The sequence below is a fragment of the Pyrus communis genome, chromosome 15 (assembly GCF_041283825.1).
Source record: "Pyrus communis isolate YQ-2024b chromosome 15, ASM4128382v1, whole genome shotgun sequence".
Lineage (NCBI taxonomy): Eukaryota > Viridiplantae > Streptophyta > Magnoliopsida > Rosales > Rosaceae > Pyrus > Pyrus communis.
The window spans coordinates 2881943-2904126 of NC_142579.1; the positions used below are offsets into that span (position 1 = coordinate 2881943).

Consider the following 22184-nt stretch of genomic DNA (forward strand, 5'->3'; position numbering starts at 1 on the left):
CTTAAAAAAGTTGAGTTGGTGTAATTGACTCATATCTTAGTTGTCTCAAATTCATAATTGTATTATCTACTTTTGTTTTTTTTTTATAATGATTCGAGTACGCCTACTTTTCACTTTCGTTTTTCCAATTGAGTAAATTAAAGGATATTTTTTTGTGTAGTTGAAAAATTAAAGGATACTCAAGAGAGTGGTTTAAACTATTTTCCTTTGGTTTTTTTTTTTCTTTCTTTTTAACCTTAATTTGATCATGGTAGGTAGGCTTGTTAACTTCCACTTTGTTTTTGCGTAGAATTAATAAGTTCGTATTATTTTAGCTTAGCTTGAAAGGGATAAACTCGTCCTTAAATACCAACCATACGGCATTTGTTGGTTCCACTAATTTTATTTTGTATAACACATCACATGGAAATAGTAGTCATCAATCTCATAAGACAGTTGTTTCGGATAATATTTCAATCTCATAAGATAGTTGTTGAGGGTAAAGATATATATACATTACGTACATTGTTGTCCTGATATTTATAATCTCTTTTTTATAAAGTTTTATGTTAGTGACTTAAGATATTACATACTCAATCATTGTACACGTTACATTAGGGACATATCCACTTTGGAGCAAGGCAGGTCAACTAAACCCTCCAAGCTTAGAAATTCTTCAAGAGCTGGGCGCTGACCTCAGAAAATCTGAGATGTCTTTGAAAATTTACCCTACAGTTGTTTGACGAATTGCCTTTATAGGCGCAGGCAGGGTATCTGCTCGCCTCATACCTTTGTATAAGTTGATATGGACATCTTTCGATACACTTACTTGACATATGTTAACATCTGTCTACATGCTCGCTCATAAGCTATTGATATCAGTCGATATACTTGCTCGAAAATTATTAACAAACGTTCAATATGACTTGATAAATAACTTCAAACCTACCAAACCAAAACTCGATAAAATGACAATTTACATGATATAAGTGTCCAAAAATTTAGGCGTTGTGCACACTATTGTCATTGACTCTTCAATAATATTTCCTGATCCCACAGCGTTAAAGGAAAGTTTCTCTTTTCCCCACCGGTCACCGGTATCTCACACAACGAGACGTAAAATGAATAAAGGGAAACTGAATTTGGGATCATCATCATCCACTCAAAAATCAATAATATCATATTACAATAATTACTTTTCGTGGTTTTCGAGGAGGCCGCTAATTTCCAAAAATTGCTCATAAAGCATTTTTGTCTCTGCTCTCTCTCCATCCCTGCCTCCCTCCCCCACTCGTCACTCACATAGATACCCATCATCTCTAATAATTCGACGACGTACGGCCGGAACTATTTACTCTCTCTCTCTCTCTCTCTCTCTCTTCCTTTTCTCTTCTGCTTCCTCCACCGACCGCTGTCTGTCTAGGTAGCTGAAAGATTACTGAGTGGTGAGTGGTGAAGTTAGTAAGCAAGAAACATGTGGGTAGGAAGGAAGTGTCAGATATTATTTATCCAGTCTCCATCCATGGACCATCACCATATGAATGCTCAACACTTGTTCAATATCTACACATAAACTACGTATACATACATACATATATATATATATATATGTATCCCATCAGCCAAACATACACAAAGTAAAGTTATACAGCATGCTCTCTTCTGTTAGTTTCTCTTCTGTATAATTTGGCCACCAAATTCATCCAGTTGGTTGATCCAATTCCCAGCTGCTGTTAATCGGTTCTTCATCAGATGAGATGAGGCATTGGTTGCCCAACACTTGATGATGCTGCTTCCTCCTCTCCACATGATCTACCTCTCACTTGGAACTGATCACCATCAGGTACTCTACTCTCATCTCATCTGTCACCTCTATTTACTCTAAATATTATTTTCGATTCTCTTGTATTAATTCTTTTTTTCTAAAATTTTTCTTTCAATTTATGAATGCTTCTGCTTGATTAATGATTGGATTACTATCTAAAAACTACTTTTTGTCTTGGTCAACAATAAAACACTGATTTGATTATTGAAAAAGAACCCAAAATTAATCCAATCTCTTTCCTTTTTCACGACCGTATATACTGGCAAGGAAATTTGGGAAATCCAAAATTAAACTATTTTTTCTGGTTCAAAATATGAATATTTATGTGTGTTTAACCATTCTTCTCACGAGTGTAGATTTAATTAATTAGTTGGTAATTGCAAAATTTAAGTTTTTGCTTTCTTTAATTTTTATTAATTAGTTAAAGTCCTAATTAAGAAATTTGAGGAAATTTTTGGTCCAATTGAAGCTGGACTAAAAATATGTGAGTACTGATTTTTGGACTTGTCACGATGGGAATCAATGACTCTTTTGCATAACACGGTTAGAACTTCCATTCAAAATAAAAGGTATTTGGCGGAAGTTCTAACTAAGTTATTCAAAATGATAGTTGCTCCATATTATGACAAGTTCAATAACAAATACTCACTGATTTTAAGTTCAGAGATCATAGCTCAAATTTGATGGTATTTCATGCGATAAAGGAGATCCCTTCTTTACAATTTTTAATTCATTAATTAGTAGGCAGTATAATCATAACATAAACCTCAGATATGCAAAAGAATATAGGAGATCCCATCTTTACAATTTTTAATTGATTAATTAGTAGGCAGTATAATTATAACATAAACCGCAAATATGCAAAGGAAAAAACCATCACGGGTGGCCAGTGATTAAGGAGAATTTCAGACCCGTATTTTACACTGCATGTCTTAAATTCGATACCTAGCACTTATGAACGATGATAGTTAAAAAGAAATTGAAATATTTCTATGAACCTTTCCAACTCTAGAAATGATGGATCGCGGTAAGCCATCAGCTTATCTCTTTTTAAAAAAGAAAATATGCAAAAGAAATGATGGACTAATGAGTGACTTGCAAGGGTAATCAATTATCAAGTTGTCTTAATTTACAGTAACGATAACTCTCATATGCAAGCAAGAGAATCCACAGCTACAGACAAAATTGACGTTTTAACGTCACCTTAGTTGGTATTGACTACGGCTTAATAAATATTATTATACATTATAAATTAATAATTTTAATTTAGGAACTTATTATTAGCATTTCAAAAATTACATTCTACACTATTTTGTATTTTTCTTTCTAATTATATAAAATTTTGAGTGTCAAATAAGATTTTTGTGGAGTGCTAATAACAATTTCTTTAATTTAACCCTGTATTTTATAATAATAATAATAATAATAATAATAATTATTATTATTATTAAATTATAAATTATCAAGATAATGCAGTCAGAGACATTGACTTATGGGCTTTTTCTGCACAGCTGTTTCCTTCCGCTTCCTCAGAACTTGTTCAAATTCAAATAATGGCATCGGCATGGGGTAGGGGTGGTGGTGGTGGTCGCCGCTAAATTTAAAGCTCCGTTGTCCTTAATTGACCATTCTACCCCTACTAGTAGTACCTATTACTGAATTGCCAATGGCACTGTACTTGCTGCTGCCAACCGTATTCCTCTTCGGTTTGCTTTTCCCGCCATGTTTGCCTCTAACGGTCGGAAGTCAAACGGAAACTGAAGCCCTCCTTGAGTTGAAGAGGCAGCTCGAGGACCCTCTGAATGTTCTCGATTCCTGGAAAGAGACCGCTGACCGGTCGCCCTGCAACTTCTTCGGAGTTGCTTGTGATGGGATTAGCGGAAAAGTGATTGGAATTTCTCTTGATAACAAGTCCCTTTCGGGGGAGATTTCGCCCGCCATTGGTGTTCTTGACAGCCTAGAGACGCTTTCACTGCCTTCCAACAACATTACAGGAAAGCTTCCTGCCCAAGTCACTCTTTGCGCAAATCTTAAAACTATAAATCTCACCGGCAACAAAATGGTCGGAGCAATCCCCGATCTTTCTGCCCTCGGAAAATTGGAGATTCTTGATCTTTCTACAAACTTCTTCTCTGGCGCATTCCCATCCTGGGTGGGGAATCTGACCGGGTTGGTTTCTCTCGTGCTTGGGGAAAATGAGTTTGATGAAGGTGAAATTCCTGAGGGGCTTGAAAACTTGACCAACGTAACTTGGCTCCATCTGGGGTTTACCCAGTTGAGAGGAGAGATTCCGGAATCTGTTTACGAAATGAAGGCATTGGAGACGTTGGATATGTCGAGAAACAAGCTCTCTGGGAAGCTCTCGGAGTCCATTTCCCATCTTCAAAACCTCAATAAGATTGAACTTTTTCAAAACAATTTGACTGGAGAAATCCCACCAGGGCTTGCTAGTCTCACCCTCCTAAGGGAATTTGATATCTCATCAAACAAGTTTTATGGGAAGTTGCCTTCGGAGATGGGAAATCTCAAGAACTTGAAGGTTTTTCAGTTATTTGGGAACAATTTCTCCGGGGAATTCCCTGCTGGGTTCGGCGATATGAAACACCTTGGATCAGTCTCAATCTACGGAAACAGATTTTCTGGGGAATTTCCAACCAATTTTGGTAGATTCTCACCTTTGGAAAGCATTGACATATCCGAGAATCAGTTTTCAGGTGGTTTCCCAAGGTTTCTTTGTGAAAACGGCAGGTTAAATTTCTTGCTTGCTTTGGACAACAATTTTTCTGGGGAGTTTCCAGATTCTTATGTTCGTTGTAAATCTCTACAGCGGCTGAGAGTCAATCAGAACCGTTTGTTTGGGAAGATTCCAGCCGAATTTTGGTCACTTCCCTGCGCAACAATGATTGATTTTAGTGATAACAACTTCAGCGGAGAATTATCCCCCAGCATTGGGTTTTCTACCAGCTTGAATCAGTTGATATTGCAGAACAATGGTTTCTCAGGTTATCTTCCACCGCAACTTGGGGAACTATCGAACTTGGAGAAGCTCTATCTGAGCAGTAACAACTTTTCTGGTGAAATTCCTTCTGAAATGGGTGCTCTAAAGCAGCTGTCATCTTTGCATCTCGAATTCAATTCTTTGACGGGATCAATACCATCAGAATTGGGAAACTGTGTTAAGTTGGTGGACGTGAATCTTGCTTCGAATTCTTTAACTGGTAATATCCCTCGTACATTATCACTAATGAGCTCTTTGAACTCTCTAAATGTCTCGAAAAACCACCTCATGGGTTTTATTCCTGAAGCTTTGGCGAAACTGAAGCTAAGTTCTATAGATTTTTCTGGGAATCATTTATCTGGAAGAGTTCCATCTGATCTTCTGACCATGGGAGGAGACAAAGCCTTCGCCGGAAACAAGGGACTCTGCATCGATCAATATTCCAGAACTCGCACAAATTCTGGGATGAACATGTGTACTGAAAAGCCGAATAAAAAAAGGGTGCTTGAAAATAAACTGGTTTTGTTCTTTATTATAGCATCGGCGTTGGTTGCTGCTTTTGCTGGATTACTGCTTGTCAGTTATAAGAATTTCAAGCTTGGGAAGGCGGTTGACAGAGAAAATAATTTGGAAGCGGGGAAGGAGATAGATCCGAAATGGAAACTTGCATCTTTCCACCAGTTGGAAATAGATGCAGATGAGATATGCGATTTGGAAGAAGAAAATTTGATTGGAAGTGGCAGTACAGGGAAAGTTTACCGCATAGATTTGAAGAAAGGTCGTGGCACGGTAGCTGTCAAACAACTTTGGAAAGAAGATGGCATGAAGCCTTTGATTGCAGAGATGGACATTTTGGGGAAGATTAGGCATAAAAATATACTGAAGCTATACGCTTGTTTAGTGAAGGGCGGATCTAGTGTTCTCGTGTTTGAGTACATGGCAAATGGTAATTTGTTTGAAGCGCTTCACAGAGAGATTAAATGCGGGAAGCCCGAATTGGATTGGTGCCAGAGGTATAAGATTGCTTTGGGAGCAGCTCGGGGGATTGCTTATCTGCACCATGATTGTTCACCAGCTATAATTCACAGAGATATTAAATCCACCAACATTCTGCTCGACGACGATTATGAGGCAAAAGTTGCTGATTTTGGGGTTGCAAAGATTGCAGAGAATTCTCAGAAGGGTTCTGATTACAGCTCATTTGCCGGCACACATGGCTATATTGCTCCCGGTGAGTTTCAAATTTGCAAAAGCACATACTTTTATCCTTCCATCGTTGTTGGTCACATATGTTAGCGTTGGTTTCTTATTTCAACTATGCTTGTATCAATTGCTCTGCGACGTTTTCTACAACTCTAGAATTTTAATCTGCTCACCAGGTTTGATGTTGCTTTCATTTTTTATATTGGACCGTCTCATTCAATTCGGATTGTATCCAAAATTTCCATAACATGCATGTATTCAAACATTTTGAACTAATTTCCTGCAGAGCTGGCATATACTGCTAAAGTGAACGAAAAATGCGATGTGTATAGCTTCGGTGTTGTGCTGCTAGAGCTAGTAACTGGTAGGAGACCAATTGAAGAGGATTACGGGGAAGGAAAAGATATTGTTTACTGGGTTTCAACGCATCTCAGTGACCGTGAAGCGGTTGTTAAGATTCTCGATGAAAAAGTGGCAGATGAAAGTGTCCAGGATGACATGATCAAGGTCCTGAAGGTTGCTGTTCTTTGTACTACGAAGCTACCATCGTTGCGCCCGACAATGCGGGAGGTTATAAAGATGCTTGCGGATGCTGATCCTTGCAGTTTCCGGTCCAGGAACAATACCGGTAACGACAAAAAAGTCAAGGATTTCTCACCCAGTACCGATGAGTTGCTGTTTTAGCAGTAGCTACGTAATTTCAAGGTTCAAAAGTTTGATGCAAGTGTGAATTTTTTCTTCCATAATGCTTGTAATGTAAGTAAAGGATTTAATATCATTTATATGATTACTAAATGTACCATAAAGTTTAAAAGTGTTGTTCCTTGCATCATGTGTGTTTGTCATTTTACCTAGCTGGACAATTATGGAAGTTGAGGTTCAGTATAAAATGAATTGGTAATCAATGTTTTTAAAGGCGAAAGCGAAACCAAGGTGTTTTATGGATAGCCCGCCTAAGCGAAAGTCTTGAGGCATGAAGCGAAGCCTCACAGGAGCTAAAATTATTAATATATATAACAATACAACCGACATCAAATATATAGAGTCGAAATAAAAAATACAAAGTCAAAATTAATTGTAGAAGAATAATCAACAATCAAATAAAAAAAATTCTCCACTACGATAAACCCTAACCTTGAAAAGAAAACGCCCTAGTTGATGCCTTAGGCGCACCTCGACCACCCTAAGCGCGTTTAAACCTACTCTTGCGGGGCAGAGGCGTTTTCCTCACCGCTCCGCCTCGAAGACCGTCTAGGCACATCGCAAGGCTCGTTTTTAAAACCATTGTTGGTAACATAGGAGGTAACTCAATTTTTTATAAGTACATACAAAGTTTTTCCTTTTTTCAATGTGAAATTCAAACCCTCAACAAGCAAATAGAAAAAGAAAATAGGAGAAAAATAGATAGTATTCGCTTAATAGTTTTCCGTATTTTGTACTAGATATTTATAAATAAATATGAGAAAGAAAAAAAGTCTTTCCTTCTTCTTCTACTAAACTAAGGTTAAGTTTAGTTCCCTGTTTAGAACAAGATTAGCAAGACTTTTTATGAAAGAAAATTAAGAAATAATTGTCTATCCTTTGTTACGTTGGACTTAATCGAGTCTTTGACCCACACGCTCCCCTCTCTCTCGCTCCCCTTCTGTCTTTATACATGCATACAAAAGTTAAGGTGTTCAAAGGGACTTGGTCTTTGGTCCTCAAAAACACTCTCAAAAGCGTGTAAGCGAGTCTTTGGTCCACTCTCTCCGACTCTTCCACCTTCTACACGTTTAAATTGAGACTGCCACCACAAACTTAATTTATCCCTTCTCTCTCATTCTTCTTCTTCTTCTTCTTCATCATCATCTCTCTGCCATGAAAGTTTCTGCACTATGGCTGCTCCTTATTCTTTAACACTTTTCATCATCACCTTCTCCTTGCTTACTTTCCTTCCTCTTTCTCTGTCCTCCACCGTGTCGATTTCGGAATATTCTAACCAGACCTTCATCTGCGCACTCATACATCCCCAAAACCAGAAATCGTTTCTCAATTGTACTCGTTTCAAGTTTCCTACAGCTGCAACCGGAAGCAATGGCGGCGGCAGTCAAAATCGTCTCAACAAGAACGCTTCTTCTTCCTTCACTGCTATAGTTGCCGGAGATGGCTTCTTATGCGCCTTGAGGCCCCTGCCGTCTTCTTCCTCCAATACTTATTCGTCTTTGAGCTGCTGGAGGTTGTCTGGCAATCATAAGCGCATCTACCACGGCCCCCCTCTCAAGCAACTTGTTGCTGGAAATTCTCACGTTTGCGGCCTTATTGAGGATGGGTCTAGTACTAGTAGTCGCCTCCAGTGCTGGCAATGGCATTGGTTTAACAAAAGAATGATCAGTAGACACAACTACGGATTTTCAAGCATCGCGGTGGGAGAAAATTTTGTATGCGGAGTATCACAAATCGGAAAGGTTACTTGCTTAGGAAGCAATCATTTGGTGGTTGGGAAGGAGCCCAGCGCTATCAATGGCGGGAATGTTTACCGAGCTGTGAGTGCAGGTTTCGGTCATGCGTGTGCCATCTCATCGGATGATAGCAGTTTGGATTGCTGGGGAGATATGAAGGGTGAGAAACCTCAGGGGAGTTTCACGTCTCTGGCGTTGGGAGAAAACCGCAGCTGTGCTCTCAGGCGCAACGGAACAGTTGTTTGTTGGGGGGAAAACAACTTCAGCATGCCCGATACACTGAAAGATACATACTTCACGGCAATTGAAGCAAAACGCAGCGTCTTCTGCGGAGTTTCATCATCCAATTTTTCCTTGTATTGTTGGGGCAACCCAATTTTTAACGCCTCAAACAATTTCCCGGTATTCGGAAGTGATGTGCAGCCGGGGTCATGTACAAGGGAATGTCCGCACGGCAGCAATCCATTGCTAGGCTATGGTAGATTCTGCGAACACGGATATAAAGTCTGCCAACCTTGTCAGCAGAATGATGGAACGTCGCCGGGGCCGGTGCCCTCGCCGTCACCGGGGCCGGTGCCATCAGAATCAGGAAGTAGTAAGTGGAGCCGAAAAATGGTTGCTTTTCTTGTAGTCGGTTGTGTTGGGTCCTTAGCTTTGGTGGTGTCGGTATGTTTCTTTGTGTTCAAGTATTGCAAAACTGGAGTTGGAGGATCCCGTGTTCATGACTCAGGCCCCTTGGATGACCAGCCCCAGTTACAAGCCGAGCAAGGTGCAGCGGCAATGGCAGGGACACCGGTGTTAGAGAAGCGGCTAAGCCATTTGGTGAGCAATGGGGCTTCCTTGGAGGAATTTCCACTGCAACTACTACTCGAAGCCACCTCCAATTTCTCCGAAGAACACAAGGTCGGAACTGGCAGCTACGGCTCTGTCTACCACGCCACATTAGATGATGGTCGAAAAGTGGCTATCAAGCGTGCTGAGACGTCAATCTCTTCATCACACGGAGGCTACACAAAGCGCCAGCAGGACAAGGACTGTGCTTTTGTAAATGAGCTCGAGTCCCTTTCACGCCTCAACCACAAGAACTTGGTTCAATTACTTGGATTCTTTGAAGATGCAAAAGAGCGAATACTCGTGTATGAATACCTGGAAAATGGCTCCCTCCATGACCATCTCCACGAGCTCCCACACTCCCCTTTGCTCTCCTGGGCCAAGCGCATCGAAGTGGCTCTTGATGCAGCCCGAGGGATCGAGTACCTACATGTGTATGCAATCCCACCAGTCATACACCGCGACATTAAGTCATCCAACATACTGTTGGATGACACATTGAGGGGCAAGGTAGCCGATTTTGGCCTATCTTTGATGGGGCCGGAGGATGAAGAAACTCACCTTTCGCTTGGCGCAGCTGGCACATTTGGGTACATGGACCCGGAGTACTATAGGCTTCGTCGTCTAACTTCCAAGAGTGATGTTTATAGCTTTGGAGTGGTGTTGCTTGAATTGTTGTCCGGTTACAACGCAATTCACAAAAATGAGAACGGGATGCCAAGAAATGTTGTTGATTTTGTCGTGCCGTACATTGCGAATGACGAGATACACCGGATATTGGATCCAAGAGTGGCACCCCCAACGCCGTTTGAAATAGAGGCAGTGGCATATGTTGGGTACTTGGCAGCGGACTGTGTAAGATTACAAGGTAGTGACAGGCCAACCATGACTCACATTGTAAGTTGCTTGGAAAATGCGTCGGCTTATTTTTTGGCACACCCTTCTCACTCTCGTTCCAGTTCCACGACTGAATCCACGTGATGATGTAATGGTGCCATGACGGTGTCAAGTTTTGTAGAGCAAAAACCATTCACTTCCTTTTCCAATTTTTTATGCATATATTGGACTTTTTTTGTTTTCTTAATCTTCTTGGCATTTGCTGATTGGTCAAGGCAAAAAGTGTATATAATTATATGTGTAAATTGCAACCACTGGATTTCAAGCCAGGACCTTTTCTTTTCTTCAACTTGGTCTTTGTTTCATTCAAATGGTTTAGCTTTGAATTTTTTTTCTCCTTCGAGAACAAGTCAAATTGGAGGAAAAGTCAACAAATAAAATACCAACAACAACAATGAAGCTTAATCTCATTAAGTGAAGTCAGCTGTATGAATTCTAGAATGCAACATCGCTTGATTTTACATCACATGTTCCATTAGCTCTTAAGTAAAAGTATATCTAATATAAATTGATAAAAAACACCTAATAGAATAAAATTGAAAAGGAAGAAAAAGTATAATATCTAATATTCGGCCCACAAAAACAAGCAAAGCTATCATCCTCTTTCATCTTTATTACTTAAACAAAACAAAACCCTCAACCGTAAACCCTGGCCTTATTTGGTAGGTTGATTGGGATAGGTTGTGACCGATTAAAATAAATTTAAGTTCAGTCCATTGTTTGTTATGGCCACAATATAGTGGTTTGTATAACATACAGAAATCTTTATTCTTCATTCTTTGAGTGATAATACTAGACTGTACATGAGACGGGTTTGGGACTGCAATTAATTCATGTGTACTAGAAGAAAAACATAATTGCGGATGACCTTGCTAATTGTGGCTATATTGCTATAATATGGATCTCAGGTATCACTGTCGTTTATTTAATGATACAACGAGCGTAGCTAAGACTCTGTTTGTAATAACCCTGTGAGCTAGTTTTGGTGATGCACCGTAGCACCAAACTTCAATTCTCTAAAGTTTTCTTAAAAACTCTTGATTTTAATACAGGACATCAAAGGTTCAAACTCAACACATAAATATAATTGACCCACTGTGTCGCTTAGCCAAATACCAGGATAGAAAAAGGAAATAAACAATATTTCTCCATATCGCTCCAATTTTGATTCAAAATATTATCCGAGTTGTGATTATAAAACAAATGTACTCGGAATTTAAGCTGACTCATATGCCTTGAAAATAAATAACTGTGGTCTAACACAATATGAGTGTTAACTTATTTACTTCTTTTCTTTTTTTAGGGCTGACCTTTCCATAAGACATGTAGAAGTTGGGTCTCCGTTCGCAGGAGATTGCAAGCATAGCCTAACAACCAAATTGTGCAAAATTACCGACTTGAACTAAACTTGTAAGAATAGGAACACTTCACCTTCTATGCCGCTAGAGATTCTGAAGTCGACTTTCTTTTCTCAACAAGTCTAGTCAGCGCACTGTCAACTTCGGCAAACACATCCTCCTTGGCAAGACTTCCATTAATCTGAAGCAAACAGAAGTACAATCCAAGTTACATAATCCACAATCAAATGGATACAGTATTTTCATCATACAGTATGCAATCTCATCCCAACGGTTGCCTATAAAAGGCAAATTATGCAAATAGCACCTGTATTTTAGGCCTTGTTGCAATTTGCCACCTGGATAAAGAAAATGGAGTCACCCACCTCAGTTTAATCTAATTGCAATAGGCAACCTATGACTAACTCTGTTCTTTTTTCTGTCCAAAAAGTTGCATGTACTTTGCACATAACCCTTTCAACAGAGTGTGTATTGACATCTTAGAACTCAAAATACCCTTCAAACAGGCTGACCTGCGAATCATGTGCAACTTTTTTGACAAAAAAGTTTGGCGGGAGGTAGGCTATAGGTGCCACAGTGCAGCAAAATTGTAACGAAGTGGCCAACTCACTCAATTCTTTTCCAAGTGGAAAACGGAAACAACGGCTATAGATCAGATGGTATTGGTGTAATTTTCCCAAAAATAAAAAACATAATCCATTCTAACTATTTGACACTCATCCCATGTCAAACTTCTGCCATCTCATAACCATCATAATTTGCTTTAAGCTTATAAGCACAACAAAATGACTTGGTTAAAGGCATCAGCAATGTGAAGAGGGAGGGGTGTCAACAGTCAAGAAATAAATTCTGCAGTACTTTTCACAGAAAAGAAAAAGAAAAAAAAATTCAATTAACCCCAGCAAGTTATACATCTACAAATTTTATGATACCATGATCAACCTATGCATATGTTTATTTAGGGACTCCCGTTCTCCTAGACCCCAGGGTCCAAGGAAATCATGGTGATCCACCATTCGATCTTAATTTAACATTGGAGAAGAAAGCACAATAAAAAAGTTAAGTGACCATCTGGATTGAGATTGAAATGGGGGTGACCACAATTTCCTTGGACCCTGGGGTCTACGAGAACAGGTCTGTTTATTTAGGATCCTTCACTTCATGATATCATGATACCATATGACACAATTTTTTATAAAGTTAGCTACCTTGGAGAAAGACAGTTTAGCAGGCACTTTTTTTTCTCCCAGGAAAAGAATATGCCCATGGAGCCTGCTACTAGGCTTGACTTTACACCGTTTATGTTATCAGAAAACCAGACTTAGCTGTCAAGGTGAAGAGACTTTTCAGTGGGCCGGGAACACGGCCCGGTACACCAAGTGTCATATTACAAATGATTGGATACTTTAAAAAAATAATTTCAACCACTTATATTATGACACGATGTATCGGCAATGTTCCCGGCACACTGAAAACTTTTTCGTCATGGTGGGCTATGCTGGTGCAAACTTGCAATTGCATAGGTGTACAATTATGAGTAGAGTAACGCCGAAAATGAGCAAGTATATCAAGAAAACAAACCTTAATAAATTGTTAAAAAAGAATAAGAAATGAGTGAGGTGAAGTGATTCTTCCTTTTCCTTTTTCTATTCCTCCCCACCCTCTCCAAAATATAAAATAAACAACACTAACAAATAAATAACCCTTTTCCCTACTGACCTTTTAATAAGTTTTATTTTACAACTCTACCCTTGGGTAATCAGCACTGCCTCTTGGATATATGAAGATTGACAATTTGAAATGGGAATATGAGAAGGGAACAGCACCTCATCTTGGCTTCAGACACAAGTGTTGTATTAAGCTACTTAGATATCATCTATATGATAAGCACAAGGATATACTTTCCTGGAATTCCTTTCCTGCAGATTGCAATCAAGGTGTTGAATTTCAAGACACTTTCCCATCGTGTGACTTTATTCTTATAGTGGAGGTAGTCTCGAAGACAACCATGATTAGTAAACGGATGATACATAAAGCACTCCCAATTGATTAGAATAATGCTTTAGAAAGATGATGTTGCTACGACTGCAAAAATTTCATATTTTATAATAGTGAGGAAATATGAGGTCTCCATTGGGTTGGCTGGTCTCCAGCCTCCATGGCATTTAGGTTCAGCTAGCTCATGCTGGTAGGTGGGTCTTTGGGCTCATGGTGGGCATGTAAGATGAGGTAGGATGGGATTGGACAGCAGAATTTGGTAGACTAGAGGAAGCAAAAATACATAAAAGTTGAAATTAAAAGATAATAAAAGATAACTGGAATCTATCCAGGGGCTTGACGCCCGTGGTGACAGGCCAAGAAAGGGTGTGAAACTAATCCTGCAGAAACAAACAATAGCAGAGATACCATGGAAGGAATTGCTTCTCCCCTTATTTGTATCTCTATAGGAAAATATCAATATATTGGCTGACCCATCAGAACATCGGTCAATATTTTTCATCCTTAACCTAACATACTAGCGTCAATAGCACATGTTCAGGCAAGGATATAGTTGGACACCCCAAATACGTGGATCATTTGTTCTAATATCCAGCTATGAAATTAAACAAATGATAAAATGGTTGATGAGACAAGAATGTTTAAACCACTGAAGACTAGCTATCAACAAACATTGATATCCTAAGTTGATTTCACATCATATTAGCAGCAGACTAGATATCAATAGACAACAGGAATACAAGTAAATAGCATACACATATAAGAATAAATAGAACATGCACATAGGGTGTACAAGTAAATACACACATTGAGTACTACACGGATATGTACATTGTGCAAATAAATATATGCAATTTTTTTTTTAAACAAGAGGCATCACATACACACATTAGAGAGAGAGAGAGAGAGAGATTATATACATGCCTTAACTGTTATGTCTTCGTACATTGAAAGTACCGCCTCCACATTCTGATGATGAGTGTGTAATCGCAATTTCACCTTTTGTTGAAGTAAAATAAAAATAAATATAATTTAGTCGCTAAGTGGCTATACTTGATTAAAAACCTACATGGACTATCAAAGAATTAAGAAAATCTATTAAACAAGAGAACAATGATAATTGATCACCTTGAAGTCAAAGTATTATGAATTGGAAGAATGATTCAAAATTTACCTTTTCTTCTGTATCATCAAAACGTTGGGTGAGCCTTGACGCTATCTCTTGGGTCTCTGGCGGAGAATACTTCAAATGGTATATCTTTCCAGTAATAGGATCTAACCTTCTTCCAACAACTCTCTCAACAAGAATATCTTCTGAGACCTGCAAATCAAAAGTCAGATGGTTAACAACAGTTGTGAAGCTCACACTGACTTTTTGCATCCAACAAACGAAAATTTCCATTGTTCTTTTTTTTTTTTCCCCTCAATGCATCAGAAAAGCTAAAATTTGTGATATAAAACAATTTTCCTGGCTTTTAAACTAAAAAAAAAAATCAAATAAAAGAACTAAAATATGCAACGTTGCTTCTTCAAGACTATCTCCCATTTATGTACAATGTTTGAACAATTATAAAACAGTAAACGCCAACAGCAGCAAAAACTAATCCTTACTTCTAGTAGAATGAAAAGATCCGGCTTGAAGCCTAATTCCTTAAGAGCAATTGCTTGCGATGAGCTCCTAGGGTACCCATCCAAAAGCCAACCTTTTTCTTGAGAATCTGGCTGCAATAGACGGTCTTTCACCATCTACAGGATTAAAACCAAGGAATCATCACTAGCATGACAAAATGTCAACATAAATAAATTCTCCTTGTTCCATGTACTCCCTACCATGACAACTATTTCATCCGGAACCAATTTTCCTTGTTCCATGTACTCCCTCGCACGCCTTCCATTTTCACTCCCAGAAGCAATTTCTGCTCTAAGTAAATCTCCAGCAGCGACGTGCACTAAACCATACTGCATATAGAGGATGACTTGATTCAATCTGCTTTCGTCATGAGAAAATCATGACATAAAGTGGTAAGTAGTAACTTATATACACAATGCTATAAATTCATAACAATTTGAAAACTTCTCCGGCCTCAAATTTTAGCGTCACGAAGATACATACATTACACATACAATCATCCGAAATCAATCAATTGCTTTACGTGCATACCCATTATATCTTAGGCAAACAAAAACTGCATGAAAATTGTACAAAATGGGACTCCTCTGAGGCAAATAAAACATTGGTATCATTGCGCTTTCGAGTAGTAAAAGTCCCCAAGTTGCAGATAGAACCAGCAAATCAAAACAATTAGGCATAAAATTTCGTAATAGCAAGAACTCACTTTCTGAGTAATCAGCTGGCACTGCGTTCCTTTACCGGAAGCAGGCGCCCCCGATATCATTATTCTTAGCGGCTCCGCCTTGCCACAACCTACAACCTATTAAACAACAATAATAATCAATAAAATTAACTAAAAAAATAAACAGAAACAAGAAATTGTGGTGGGAGGGTAAATGCGTACCAGGAAATTGGGAGCTTTGCTGGAACGAGAGGGAATTAGGGTTTGAGGGCGAGAGGGGGAGAAGGTGGAAGCGAAAGAAGATTGGGAGGATCGAAGGAGCTTGAAAGGCTTGGGCTTTGAATTGGAAGACGAAGACAGATGTGCGCAGGGGAGCTGAGGAGGAGCTTTGTTAGGCTGTGCTATGGCGGATGCCATTGCTTGGTGGACTACACTTACATTGCAAGCCATTCTCTCTCTTCCTTGCACGCGCGTTCTCTCTCTCTCTCTCTCTCGGCGGGTAGACTTCACTGCGCAGAGCTTCACATCCACCGTTAAGTACAACTGTAGCGTTAATATTTAAGATTTGGCTTCGGCTATTATCTAGCGGTGGGCATCCATGCGGCCAAACATGGGATTCTAGTTTTTCCGAAGACATGGAATAAGGGTGAAGCTATCCGTGTACATTTTTTATACAACTTTATTAATTTCTATCATTTAGTGGTATTTCTCTTTATTTGTAAGTGATAGATCATAAGTTCAATTCTTGCTAAGGCGAATTTGAACTATATTATTGTTAGCTCATTGTAAGACTAAGTCCACCTCTATTCCTTAGTGTAGATAATATCGTTTGTTTAAAAAAAAGATTTATGTCATTTGATCATCTTTGATTCCTTTGATTCGTGACCAAAAATTGAGATGGGTCTATAAAAGGTAAACATGAGTATGTGGATAGATTAGTTTGTAAAATGAAGTGATTAGGTGTTTGATAAATTGTATTTTGAGAGTGTTGTGAGTACGAAAGGTAGTTTGGTAAATTTTAATATAAAAGTGATATAATCGTGTATATGACAAAAATAGGCATGGTGGTGTGGGCCAAGATGGTGGTGACGACGGTGATGGTAAGGACAATGGTGGTGATGGCAACTGCAAATGGTTGTGGTGATGGTGGTGGGGACAGCAGTGGTATGGGTGGTAGTGGTGGCAATTGTGGTTGTGATGGTGGTGGTGGTGGCGGCTGCTGCTGCTGCGGTGGCAATGACGGGTGGTGGTAATGGTGGTGATTGTGCAAGGGTAGTGGTTGTAGTGGTAGGTAGTGAACTCACTTTGTTCTCCGACAAAGAAAATAAACGTAGAATGATTAAAGAAGGGTATAAAATATCCATTAAAGACTCAACTTTGTTTTTTTTTTGAAAATAGCTTTTAAAAGCAACCTACAAACTCCTTTTAAAAGCTACTATCCAGAGGACATTACTTTCAAAATAAGCGAAAGTTTTTATTTTTTTCCAAACACTTCTTATTGCATAACTGTAAAGTGAATTAGTTTTTGGTAAAAAAATAAAATAAAAACCAAACGGGGCCTAACTGCAGTAGTCATCTACCACTTATTACTACATTTTTATTTTATGAACATTCCTCTTAACTTGTAAGGCCTTCCATAAAATTTTGAGTGAGTGTGATACTTATAAATAGGAATCAGACAACTTGAGTTTGCTAACACTACTGCTACATTAGTGTGAGTCTAATATATTGTCATTGTAGGATGAGTTTAATATATTAAATGTGGGACCCGTCTACTTTTGTTTTATCTCTATTTTATGATTGGTTACTTCATTTCTTTCTCTTGGTATATATTGTATAGGTATCTTATATATGAGTTCAATATATTAAATTGAAAATAAGAACTCATAACACTCAGATTTTCAGCTGCTATAGGAGTTTGATTTTTATATTATTAATATCACACTTAATTTCCTGTCCACTATGGAAGACTTTAGTATAAATATATTATTATATGAAAATGACCATTTTAGTTTAATTTTTTATGCAACGATACATTTACAAACTCACCTTTTGGGGGTGAGGGGAGTAAATTGGTTTGATTTTGACTTCAAATAACAAGTTAAAGAACCCAAATCAGCGAAATCCTCTTAGTGTAGATTATATCGTTTGTTTAAAAAAAAAATCAAAGTGTAACAATTGGGTTGGCTAAAATTTTGAGCTTTGTGAACTGCCTTAAACTGAACTTGATTGACCATTACATATTTATTTTACATTAAGGTGTAAGAGAATAAATTGCTATCAAACTCATCATCCACAAAATTTAAATTTATAATCTCTCACTTACAAAGGAAGAAAATATGACCCGTACTTAAAATTGAAGGTTGAAACTGTGAAGTTATTGACTCTTAAGTTGTAACTATATTTGTTACTAGCCCTTGAACTTTGGTAACATCTTAATTTTTAGGATGGTTTGATGCTAGAAAATAAAAGTTATGTAGTAAATTATAGATTTTTATTGTTATAATTGGGCTAATGATTATTAGGTTTAGGTCCAAACTGCCCGAACCAAATCATCCAAAATTAATTTGGTATGATATCCTTTAGAATTTTTGTCACATCCGAATCGAATAATATGAGTGAAAATGGGCATGGGTTTGGGATAGCGGTCCATCTCGAACCATGCCCATTTCTTAGAATATTGTTCCTGTGAATTAATGACCTAAATTATAGGGAGAAATTCACTATAAGTAATTTTATCTAATGGAAAAATTAGTTGTGTTTTTTACTTGTAAGTTCAATTCTTTAAAAACAGTCTACCAAATGCATTTTACACTCGTTTTTTGTATCTGTAAAACGAAAAGTTTACCAAATATAAGATTGTAACATCAATTTTTGAATTGTTTACCCCTTCATTTAACAGAAAAAATAGACGGAGTTGACGAAAAAAACTTAAATGCCACTCCAGTCGAGACTGAAAATGAAAGGGGAGGGGGGACAAGCTCATGGACAATTTTGTGATCAACCCAAATAGTAGCAATATAGATTAAGGGGTAAAACCAAAGTGTATATATAAGATACAAAAGGGAGATTCAAGTTTAAGCTGATAGTCAATGTTTTATATATACACACCATTGCTGAAAGATCAATCATCAGACATGTCCTGACTTGCTTCCATCCATGAAACGAGGGTGTTGACATGAGGCATGTAAGACCGCTGGATACATCCATTTACCATGTCGACCTTCCTCATCTCTTGGTCTCGAAAACTATAAGCATACAACGAGCCATCTTCGTCTCTCTTGAAAATAATGTCTCCCTTGATTCTTAAACTGAAAAGAGGAACCATGTCTATGACGGAACCCACTGTGATACTGTGATTCTTTGTCCAGACTTCCCCACACAAACCTTTCAAGATCCAAATGTCGATATGGTTCACGTCCTCATGAATGACAAAACTCAAAAGGCCACCCATTTCAAGGATCCTGTCATGAGTTCGGCTGGGTTTTGGGAGCGGTATTTGGTGAAACTTCTCCTTCTCAACTTCCATAGATACTATGTAATCGCTGCGGTCAACTTGAGGAATCCAGTGAAGACCTCCAATGGCTGAAACAGGTGCATATCCAAACCAACGAAGGAGCCTGAATGGAGGGCCATTTACCTCTCTCCATGCTTGTGTCCAAAGACTCAAAATCTCACAGCTGTCAAACCCCAACTCATCCCGAAACAAGTGGACTACTTTGTATTCACCCGTAACATCATTCAGTATAAAACCATAGGATTCACGATGTGGATGAGATAAAGTACCCAGAGGAAGTGCAATCAGCTTCCTAGTCACAGGATTCATGACTGCCAGTCCTCCTTTCTTCACCATGTTATCAAGCAAAATTAGCCCATTGCAGGTGGCTCTGATCTTGCCCGAGCATTTTAAATTGTACTCTCCTATCTCACTCTTATCATTTTTGAAGTCCAAAAACTGGACAGAATACATTGGAGAGTTTATGAGAGGGTGGCCAAAAATGGGGATAGGGTTTGGATGAAGAAGTTTTAGTTCAACCGAGACAGTGTTTGGCTTTTCTCGTGGTATAGAAGCCTTAGAATAAGGGTACAAACTGTCCTTTGGAATTGGTGATAGAAAGATCAAAACAGATTCAGAACGATGGAGATGAGCATCAATGAATTTGGGGTTTTTAATTATGTTATACCAAGGCTTGCAGACAAACCTTGACCTTTGAAGAGAGTCGAGAGGAAGTCGCACAAGGATATTTGATATACAATCTTTATGGAGGTAAGGGGCTTGTGCTTCTGGCCACTGTTTTTTCCCTTCCTCTAATTTCTTGGTCAACGATCTCTCCTCCACTGACCTTAATAAGCCTGCATTCTTGTTTCCAATTAATTTCTCCATTATGGCCTTTTAGTTTCAGCACTTGACACCTACAAATAAAGGATAACGTTACAAACATTCATTTCCAAATGAAGTAAGTATTAAATAAGCCAAAAATAAAATATAAAACAAGAGAGTGAGGATAACAATGGCTTGGCAGCTTTCAGGAAAGCATCAAATGAAGTTATGAAACGTACTATGTGGAAACCTATTTCCACCGCCCAATGAGAATATTACAAGTGAACTGAAGGATGCCGCTTTCACTGTACCCCTCAAACCAACACGGGAAAACTATGCACGATCTCACCCTGCATCAAATGAGGTAGGTGAAGCCTCGACTTGCAAACCCACAGAGGAAGCCTCCTCTGTTGGGCTCGCGTACCAGACCTACCAATTATTGCCCAAAAGCTCATCAACCCCTGCAGGGCCTAATAAGGAATACAACCCAGATAACGGTTGATACTGCGACCAATGAGCACACACCATATGTACCGCTACAAGCTACAATCATTCTTGAGTTAAGCCAGTATAAAAGGACCAGGTACGACTACGCTGGGGCATGCTATTCAGAAGGTCCTACTTAGGATGACATCTAACTTGCTTGGGACCAAAAGAAGCTCAAAAGGTATTAAGAATATAATTCATGACGGGGAGTGTGCCCTAGTAAAAAAGGCTCTAAAATCTAGCCAACTATGCACTAGTATGCCAGATTTATGCGCACAAATGAGACAAGTGTCAAAGCTTCTCTGCAACACCTCGACAGCCACTCTAGAAACTTAACCCCCAACCTCTGCACAGAGCTCCTGAGGATATTTGCTGCATCCTAGTGGCTACCGATTACTTCACAAAAATAGGTTGATGCATTGCCTCCGCAGCGTACCAAACTAACAACAATAGTAATCATCCAACTACAGCACCCCACCGATCGCAATCGACATGAATCAAAGAAAACAGAAACTGCTTCACAATTCTTACACTACACCCTCCTCCTCCTCTACCATATATAAAATGATCCAAACCAAACCTCGGTGTCGTTTTAGAGCAAGATTGCCAAACAAATCATTATACACACACACACACACACACACACACACATATATATATGCATATAATTTCAGGGTAGTAATAGTAATGAAGCCATTAATTAAGACAGACTACGACTTGACTTTTGTTGATCAAATTCAATTCAGAAACAGACTGGTTAGCAAAGAACAAGTAACTATTTATTTGACAAACACCACATCACACCACACCAAAACATCCACGGTGGCAGGACCGGTGGTCCACAAAGCAAGCAGCCGGCCCTCCCTCCCTAGATCTAATCGCAAGCAGGAAAAAAAGAGAGGGAAATTCAACGGTAGTTCACTAAAAAAGGGCGCCCCAAGCTAACAAGGGTCCCGCTTTACGAGGGTCGGGGAACGTCTAATTCTACGGTAAGCAGCCTTACCTTGCTTTGCAGGCTTCCACGACTCAAAAATGTGACCCTTCAGTCACAAAGAAGCAACATTTCCGTTACGCCGAGGATCGCAACTTTTGAGTAAATTTTTCAAAAGAGAGAACCCAGAATCAAGAAGAATTAATTCAATTGTACGAAGTGAATGTGAAATGGTAAAAAAAAAAAAAAGAGTTGGGAATTGGGATCATATCTCAAATTCCCTGCGATTGGAATTGGAATGGGATCATGGGATTACCTGATCGATGATTGTGATTGATTCGTCAGGCGAAAGTGATCGAAATTCACGACGTCTGCGTCTCGGAATTTTGTAGAGAGAATGAAAACTGAAACAAAAGCTACTTACTACTACCACCCCACTTATACGACAAAGGCGACGACCAAGACCACGACCAAACCAAAGGAGAAATGCTCGTCTTCCGTTACCCACAACGCCAGCTGGTGCCCCGTGCCCTCTCTCTCTCTCTTCGGTTGAAGCGTGTCCCTCGCAATTTAATACTATTTTATTTCGTGTAAGGCAATTTACACATTCGTTTTTACTTTTCAT

At 38.9% G+C, this 22184-nt stretch overlaps 3 protein-coding genes and 1 pseudogene across 7 annotated transcripts; 2 read left to right on the forward strand and 2 right to left on the reverse strand.

Annotated features, from left to right (window-relative positions):
- The first annotated feature begins 1135 nt into the window (after positions 1-1135).
- LOC137710509 (receptor protein-tyrosine kinase CEPR2) lies at positions 1136-6834 on the forward strand. The gene is made up of 3 exons (XM_068449555.2): positions 1136-1822; positions 3316-6033; positions 6292-6834. Exons 2-3 carry the CDS (start codon positions 3471-3473, stop codon positions 6687-6689), a joined length of 2961 nt encoding a protein of 986 aa, XP_068305656.2. The 5' UTR covers positions 1136-1822; positions 3316-3470; the 3' UTR covers positions 6690-6834.
- A 962-nt stretch (positions 6835-7796) lies between these two features.
- On the forward strand, positions 7797-10460 carry LOC137710519 (serine/threonine-protein kinase-like protein CCR4 pseudogene; annotated as a pseudogene). The gene has a single exon (XR_015957305.1). The product of XR_015957305.1 is annotated as a serine/threonine-protein kinase-like protein CCR4 pseudogene (transcript).
- Positions 10461-11292: 832 nt separating this feature from the next.
- AMK2 (adenosine monophosphate kinase) lies at positions 11293-16475 on the reverse strand. The gene is made up of 7 exons (XM_068449578.2): positions 16044-16475; positions 15864-15959; positions 15358-15486; positions 15139-15273; positions 14702-14848; positions 14452-14526; positions 11293-11710 (listed from the first exon to the last, which is right to left on the reverse strand). The coding sequence occupies exons 1-7, from the start codon at positions 16269-16271 to the stop codon at positions 11606-11608; spliced, it is 915 nt and encodes a 304-aa protein (XP_068305679.2). The 5' UTR covers positions 16272-16475; the 3' UTR covers positions 11293-11605.
- A 2338-nt stretch (positions 16476-18813) lies between these two features.
- Positions 18814-22124, reverse strand: LOC137742928 (F-box protein CPR1). 4 transcript variants are annotated; one of them, XM_088686593.1, is made up of 4 exons: positions 21876-22115; positions 21632-21714; positions 20382-20492; positions 18814-20234 (listed from the first exon to the last, which is right to left on the reverse strand). In XM_088686593.1, the coding sequence occupies exon 4, from the start codon at positions 20203-20205 to the stop codon at positions 18946-18948; it is 1260 nt and encodes a 419-aa protein (XP_088542719.1). In that variant the 5' UTR covers positions 20206-20234; positions 20382-20492; positions 21632-21714; positions 21876-22115; the 3' UTR covers positions 18814-18945. The 4 variants fall into 4 exon arrangements, with proteins under 4 accessions (XP_088542719.1, XP_088542718.1, XP_088542717.1 ...); XM_088686592.1 differs by having other exon boundaries at positions 20382-20612; positions 21876-22015; XM_088686591.1 differs by lacking the exon at positions 20382-20492 and having other exon boundaries at positions 21876-22124.
- Between the last annotated feature and the right edge of the window lie 60 nt (positions 22125-22184).